Source organism: Pteropus vampyrus, unplaced genomic scaffold, assembly GCF_000151845.1.
Source record: "Pteropus vampyrus isolate Shadow unplaced genomic scaffold, Pvam_2.0 Scaffold85, whole genome shotgun sequence".
Lineage (NCBI taxonomy): Eukaryota > Metazoa > Chordata > Mammalia > Chiroptera > Pteropodidae > Pteropus > Pteropus vampyrus.
The window spans coordinates 2,363,003-2,371,105 of NW_011888866.1; the positions used below are offsets into that span (position 1 = coordinate 2,363,003).

The following is an 8,103-nucleotide window of genomic DNA, read 5'->3' on the forward strand; positions in this document are numbered from 1 at the left end:
ATTTTAAATGAATCGCGTGCGTGTGTGCGTGTGTGCGTGTGTGTGTGTGTGTGTGTGTGTGTGTGTGTTTAATGGCTGAGGAGAAGCCCAGAAGAGAAAACTCAAAGACAAAGCTAAGGTGAAGGAGAGATACAAGCCGAATAGAACAGTCATTCTATTTTACGTTTAAGCACAGGGTTGAAGGATGTCCTTGCTCAGGAGAGCACCAGATGTGGGTAGGACCTCACCTAGCTCTGGCTCTGCTGCCCATTAGCTGTGTGGCCTAGACTGCTGCCTTTTTGCTCAGGGAGGGCCTCAGTTTCCCACAGGTTTTAGGAGCGGCTGAGATCACAGCTCTGACTGAAAATTCTAGGCTGTGATATTTAGACCTTTCTTCTTGCTTTCCTATTAATCACGTGAAGTTTGAATCCATCTCTATTTCTATTTGAGCTGTATATGACCGAAAGGATGAAACATTTGTAATATACAATAAGTCATGTTTATGTAAAAGTCATTTACTGAAAAACCTTTCGTAGACTCAGACAATTTGAAAAAAGGCAGAAACCAGAAGAACTGAGTTCCAAAAGCCAAGGCTTGTCCATCCGTGTGTTTTCTGCTGAGGACTATGAAATCTCAGGGCATGTCAAGGGTCCTCTTTGGAGGGTTCAGGTTTCCCAGAACGAGAAAGCCAAATGAGCAAAGGATGAAACAAGGCCACCGGAGGCCTGAGAGCTTAATAAACATTTAAGGCCGTACATGGCTGAATTCACAGCAGCATTCTCAATAGTAATGATGAGAATCATCAGGGTAAGTTTCCAAGCAAACATCACCCTCCAAATGAAACTGTTCCTATCGTCAAGAGTGCATTACAGTGCCAGAACTGCCAGTGGGAAATACTAAAGCAGATCAGTTTCAATAACCACAATACTTTGAAGACACAGATCACTTTCCCAGTAATCTTGCCTTCTGGATTTTAAATTATATTCAGTAACGGAGTCTTAAGAAGACATATCGGTGATATAAAATATAGTGAAATTCTTTGGATTGGTAGTTCTTAGAATTCTTCATCAGAATTCATGTAGATTGTGTGTAGACAGCATTAGACCACACAGCAAACTCACAAGGATAAAACCAGGTATGACATATTTTTAATTTGTACAAAAGGATTTGAAAAGGATTCAGTCTACTGTATTCAGCAGAGCAGAAGTGCATTTTGAATACTGCACTTGCTAAACAAAGCACATCTTTTGTTTAGAATCCACCCGAGTGTCAGCTAATGTGTAACTTTTGAATATGCCACACACTGTAATCATGGACAAGGGAACTGAGCCCCGGGGAGAAGCTGTCTACATTTGTGCTCTTCTCCTCACTTTCTATCAATTCTTCAATTCCTGAAATTGGGAGAGCAGTGACCTTGTTTTTCCTGAAGCCAATGGATGCTCCATAAGTCCCTCCTAGGTGACTTTCTGGGCAGCAACTACCTTTCTGGCTCTAGAGACAACCCTCTCTCCTGGTTTCTTTGCTTTCTCCAAGGCTGCGTGTTCTCATTTCTTTCAAATATGTCTATTGCTTGGCCTTCTTAAATATATTTGAATTCCTCAGGATTACATCTGGTAACCTTTTTCTCATTCCATACCACCACCCCCACCACCCCCAACCCCCGCCCCCCCAGAGGCAAATTTATCTATCTCCATAGTTTCAATCATTATCATTTTATTAAACATTTACAAATCTTTACCTTTAGCCCGGACTTCTCTGAGTTCCAGAGGCAAATATTCAGCTGGGCACTTCTATTTCGATGTCCTGTAGGAACCTCAACTGGATGCATTTAAAGTTGAACCTGGCATCCAATATATCTGCCAAAGGTCCTGCATCTCTATCACAGAGATTCATGTAACTCTTCATTCAGCTATCGGGCCTAATACTTAAAGCTGTCCATGTTATTTTCCCTACTCCCATCCCTGCCAATTCTAACCAGTCACCAACTGTCAGTTATCTCTTTAATTTACCCCTTCATCTCCACTACCATCTCTCATGTGGATGAATACACAGCCTTCTTACTGTTCTCTCTGGCTTCTACTTTATTTCCCTCTAATTTATCTACACATGGGAGGAAGAACAATCCATATAAAGGCAACCTTAACTGTGTGCATGGATGAAAACTCCGCAATATTTTCATAGGCTCTTAGGTTAAATTTCAAATTACCTAAATTGGCTTAAGGCCCTTTAGGATCTGACCCCAGCCTACCCTTCCAGCCTTATCCTCTTATTTTTCACCTCTTTGCCTTTTGCTTTAATGCTTTTCAGTTTATTTGGTCAGCCTTCTTTTCTCTCACCTTTGGGACTTCATATAAGCTGTTCTCACTTGCTCAACCACTTATTCAATGCCTGCCAAAATGAAATGGTGCTACTTCTAAGGCTGTTTTTCAGACACCAACTAGACAGTCTGTCATCCTGGATGTTATCAGTCTCAGATGATGTAACTTAGAAAGCAGTCTTCCCTCAATTAAAGATGAATTTCATCTTCTACACAAAATCTGGCAAGATATCAGGAATGTTTAGAAATTCTTGAAACTTAAACCTCTCATATGGCCTATGCTTTTGAGAATTTATATATTCTTTTCCTTCTCCGAGTGCTAAATGAGTCCTGAACAAACTTTAAAACCCTAATCAGGTGTCAATTCCACTCTGAAAATTCCCCTTACCCTTCCATTAGGATAGAATTATACATTCTTATCATTGCAGGTCCTATATTATACTATGCCATAACTCTTATTATGCTCTTATTTTCAAGGTGATATACAGTTTTTTAAAAAAATCAAAGAGGATTTTGCTTGTAGTAATGGCAGAGTAACATTGCAAATGAACCTCTCTCTCATAGAAACAACTAGAAACACTGGAAAAATATACAAAACATCTCTCTGAAGGCATTGGAGAGATACCAAGGCATAAAGCTTTACCTCAATGGGTAAAAAAAGAAAGCATGGAGAGGTGAGTACAATGCTGCTTTTCCTCTGAAGGCAGTTCTTAATTTGTAAACTGTTGCCCATAAGCTGAGAAGCTTAACATAGCTTCCTGAAATCTCATGAGTCTGGGAAGATAAAAAAAAAAAAAAATAGTTCTAAGCCCAAGAAACAGAATGGTCCTAGTAAACATCACAGATGTTTGGATGAGATGCACAAAGGACTACACCCTAAAAGGTAAACTGGAAATAGACCACAAATTTCAATCTGTGCTCCTATTATGGTGATCTGCCCCTATCTTAACCACCTGCTGGAAGCAAAGAATAATCCTCTATAGGGAAAGAAACGTCTGGTGCCTAAAATTATCTCTACGATGTAATTACCAATGATTAACATTAAATTTAAAATAATCGGAAACACCAGGGGATAAGGCCAATGGCTGAAAACCAAGAGGAGAAAAAAAACAGACAATACAAACAGGCCCATAGGTGATTCTGATATTTAAGTTATTGGACCTGGACTTTAAATAACTATGATAATTATGTTGAAGAAATTAAATAAGATAAAGAATTGCAGCAGAGAAATGGAAACTATAAGAAAACAATCAAATGGCTATTATAAAATTGAACACTTAAAATTAACAACTCAGTAGATGGGGTTGGAAGCAGAACAGATACAACTAAATAGAGAAATTGTGAGCTACAGATAGATCAAAAGAAAAAACTGAGTATAAAGCATAAAGAAGAAAAATTATGGCAAATACAGAGGAGTATAAGAGACACACAAAACAGTGAAAATGTCTAACATATGGGGTAACTAAAGTCTATAAAAAGGACTAGAGAAAAAATGTGGCAGAAGCAGTATTTGAAGATACAATGGTTGAATTTTCCAAAACTGATGTAAAACAACAAATCCTATTTTTAAGGAGTACTACAACACAAAGAAGAATAAAATATGCAAGAAAACTCCACTAGGCACATTTCTTGAAAACCAAAGGCTGAAAAAATTCAAAAAAGCAAGTAGAGGGGAAAAATAAAACCACATTACCTTTAGAAGAGTAAACTGACAGCTGACTTCACAACAGAAATAAAGGAAGCCAGAAGACATAACATCTTCAAATGCTGGAAGAAAATAACTGCCAACCTAAAATTTTATAATAAGTGAAATTATCCACCAAAAATAAAGGCTAAACAAAGATATTTTTAAACAAACAAAAACTGAAGGAACTGGCCACAGAAGACACTAAAGGAAATAGTAAAGGGACATCTTCAGGCAGAAAGGAAATGACCCCAAGTATAAGCACATGGAGATGCAGGCAGGAATGAAGAGCAACGGAAGTGTAAAGATTGGGGCGGGGGGAGTCATTCAATACTGAGTGTATGAGGCAACAAACGAGACTGTATTGAGGAGATTAAAATATATGTTGAATTAAAACATGCAACAATGATTAAGTCAGACGAAAAGTAAATGAAGTGCCCCAAGATTCTTACCATCCAGGAAGAGGTAAATATACTAACTTAGACTTAAAAAATTGTAAAAGAATAGGCGATGAATATATAACTAATAAGCTAATCAAGGAGAAATAGAATTAACAGATACATATAAATCTGAAAGAAAGCAAGAAAGGACAGAAAAAGGAAGCTAGCGTAGGTAGATTTAGAAAAGAAATAGTAAGATGACAGATTCAAACCTAACGTCAGTAATTACATTATATATAAACCAAACACTCCAACTGAAAGAAAAAGACTGTCATACAACAAATAACTCCTCTTTCCACAAAAGAACAGTTGCACACATTAATCACAGGATACGCATTAAATGTAAGTACACAGAAAAGTTAAAAGTAAAAGGATGGGAAAAGATTTATCATGCACATTATAGTGAAAACAAAAGCTTCTACATAGAAAACGATGTAACAGTATTGAGAGAAAGGAAAATCTAAATAAATGGTGGGACATACTCACAGAAGACTGATAAAATGTCAATACTGAAAGACGTCAATTATCCCAAAATTGATTCATGTAATCTTGATTTTAAAAAAATCCAAGACAGTATTTTTTTTGAGGGAGAGGTAGAAATTGACCAGCGATTCTAGAATTTATGGGGAAGGGCCAAGAATAATCAACAGTAACCTAACAACAGCGTTAGAGGACTTACATTATCAGATATTAACACTTAGTATAAAGTTGCAGTGATTAGGAAAATGTGGTACTAAGGTAAGAATAGACAAAGCAATGGAAAAGGATCAAAAGATCAGAAACCAGCTCACATATACATGTTCACTTAATTTATGATAAAATGGCACTAAATACTTGGGGAAAAAAACAATTGTTTTAAATGTTGGTGCTGGGTCAAATGCATACCCACATGGAAAAACTAAAGTAAGATCCTGTTTAAATATATATAAAACTCGATTCCAGGTGGATTGTATGTAGTTCTCAATATGAAAAGTAAAACAACAAAGCTTCTAGAATGTGACGGAGGAGAATACTTTCATGATCTTGGAGAGGCAAAATTTTTAAAAGAAAAGTATAAACTGGACTATTTTAAAATTTAAACTTTGTTCATCAAGAAACACCTTTAAGATAGTAAAAAAGGTAAGCCACAAGATACAAGAAATATATATGTGACAAAGGAAAAGAAAACTCAAAATTTTAAAAACGGGCAAAAGACATGAACAGAAAAAACACTTCACAAAAGATATCCAAATGGCCAATGAACATGTGAAAAGATCCCAATTACATTGTCTGTAAGGGAAATGTAAATTCAAACCATAATGTGATACTAATATGCACTCAACAAAATGGCTAACATTGACAATACAAAGTGATGGCATGGGTATAGAACAACTGGAACTTTCATTATTGCTGGATAGCTGTATAGCCTATGACCCAGCAATTCCACTGGGTTGCTGAAATGTTCCATTACTTGATCTTGGTGGTGGTTTTTCGGGTGCATTCAATTTGTGATAACCATGAAGGTATACATTTAGGACTTATGCTCTCTTCTGCATGTATATTATACTCCAGCAATAATATATACTTCAAAAATAAAAGTCAGGCAGTACCACTGTACAGCAAAAGCGACGATCCATATCCGCTCCTCCTCTCTAGAGTCCTACTTTTAAAGGCACTCAGTTGTTTATGCTTTTTATTTGATTCATTTCCTATTTTCAAGTAATGAGCTTATACTGAAACTTCTTGATGTTTCCATTTTAGATTGCTATATTCTATTGTGTCTACTTCCTAATACAACATTTCCTTTCTTATAGAACCTGGTGTCTTTGATAGAGTTGATAATTACACAATCTGTTCCTCATTGTGTGCTCCTGTTCAGGGGTACTCAGTGTCTCCAGTACTCAAGCCGTCCCTATCACTGCAGACCTTTCAGTTTGTATTTATTTGGCTCTATCAGCTACCATACATCTGTCTTCTTCCATCTTTGAAAATTCCATTGACATCTTATTTGTTGTCACCTTCTCTTTTATTCTCTTTGAACTTTTTCCCTCCCTTCCTTTACTTTAGTGGGATTTCAAGAGTCATATAGATAGTCCCATAAGTCCATAATTACTGTTTGATTATAGTCTAATAGGCATGTACCACAAAGAGTTTGGGGGAATCATATTTTATTAGGTTTTTGTATGCTTAACATCAAGCCAAGTAATAAGCACACAGGAAGTGCTTAAACTTATATATTGAACTGCTGAAAAAAAAAAAAAAGTCAGGTTCATTGTCAAATCAATGAACCCCCATCCTCAGCCCAATGGTCTGCAACTGCCAAATGGCATCATGAAGTGTGTGAGTCTCACCTGTGTAGTGCTCATTGCCTTGAGCAGCACATGTCAGGAGCTGCGCCATGGAGGAGCCCACTGCTTTAGATGTACTTCCCAGGTCCTGAGCACATTTTTCCAGCTGTAAGAATATTTAAAGGGGAAGAGAGATCAGAAGAAAAGAAACATCCACTGAAGTCTTAGCATAAAAATAATGCAGACCAAACCTTGGGCCTTAGCTCTTTCCAGATCTTTCCTACCAAATACCCTAATGGCACTAAGACGTGGGCTGACTGAGGGGAAAGAGTCTCAGCTCTAGAATAAACAATCTAGGTTCACACCACTGCCCTCTGCTCCCTTCCCTCAACTGCCAGCTACGAGGGATGGGGTGAATTACTGAATCTCTACAAGCCTCAGCTTCTTGAGATTGTAATACCAAGCTCAGGTTTTCAGAGAATTAATGTATATACTCAAGAAATGTTAGCTATTAGTATTATGCCTTTACAAGCTAATTTAGAAAGTCTGCGACAAATTCTTAGCGAGAATAAATTATGCCTTGGCAGGAAGTGGGCGGACATCCAGCTGTACCACCTTCCTGGCCTGTGAGACCATTAACATTGTTCAGTTTGATCATTATACTTTGAGGAGCTCTAACCAGAAGGATATGCAATAGAAATAGAGGTTTGGAGTGGCAAATGAGATTATGAAAATGGGCAAAGTGCTTGCTTCCCACGAACAGGACGTCATCTTGCTTTGTAAAATGAATAAATAATTCAGAGAATAAAGTCAGTAAAGGCCTAAGGTATAGATAATTACTTGATTATTAGATGAGGACAACATTTTGGAGAACTTCTAGGCATACTGCAAGCACAGAAAGGCATCAGGGAATGTGTGTGCTCTTTAATCCTGCAGCATGTTTTGCAAGAGAGGCAGTGCCTTCAAATAAAAAATAGAGCCTGGTCCATTATAGCCAACAATATGTTACAACACAGTACACACATTCTATAAGGGCAAACAATTTCTTTAAAACTTTCTTGGTATTTCTTGCATTCTAACTGATCAGTTGTTTTATGTAAAGGCAGAATTCATGTCACATAAGACTCTCCTGGTCTCTCTAGAGTAAAGGACTTTGCAAAGGGATAGATAGCTGGACCACATTGCAAAACTGCTAGCCCCAGAGACAAGCTTGGCTTTATTAGCTGGGTGACTCTAGTTAAGTGACTTAACCTCTCTGAGCCTGATTTAACAAATATTTTCTGAGTACTTATCATATACCAGGCATTGTTCTATGGTAAATTAGATGTTCCTCGAGTCCTATATATTCTGAAAGTCTTTAGTTCATCCAAAGAGCAGCAGTAGTTGAGAGGTCACTTTCAATGTGAGTGATCAAGA

The 8,103-nt window shown here is 37.4% G+C and overlaps 1 protein-coding gene across 1 annotated transcript in view; it reads right to left on the reverse strand.

The window, feature by feature from the left end:
• The window catches only part of TLN2 (talin 2), a 340,255-nt gene that overhangs the window by 111,129 nt on the left and 221,023 nt on the right, over window positions 1-8,103 (reverse strand). The window contains exon 25 of the mRNA XM_023532579.1: window positions 6,751-6,853. Coding sequence (XP_023388347.1) covers window positions 6,751-6,853 — 103 coding nt within the window. The remainder of the gene's footprint in view (window positions 1-6,750; window positions 6,854-8,103) is intronic.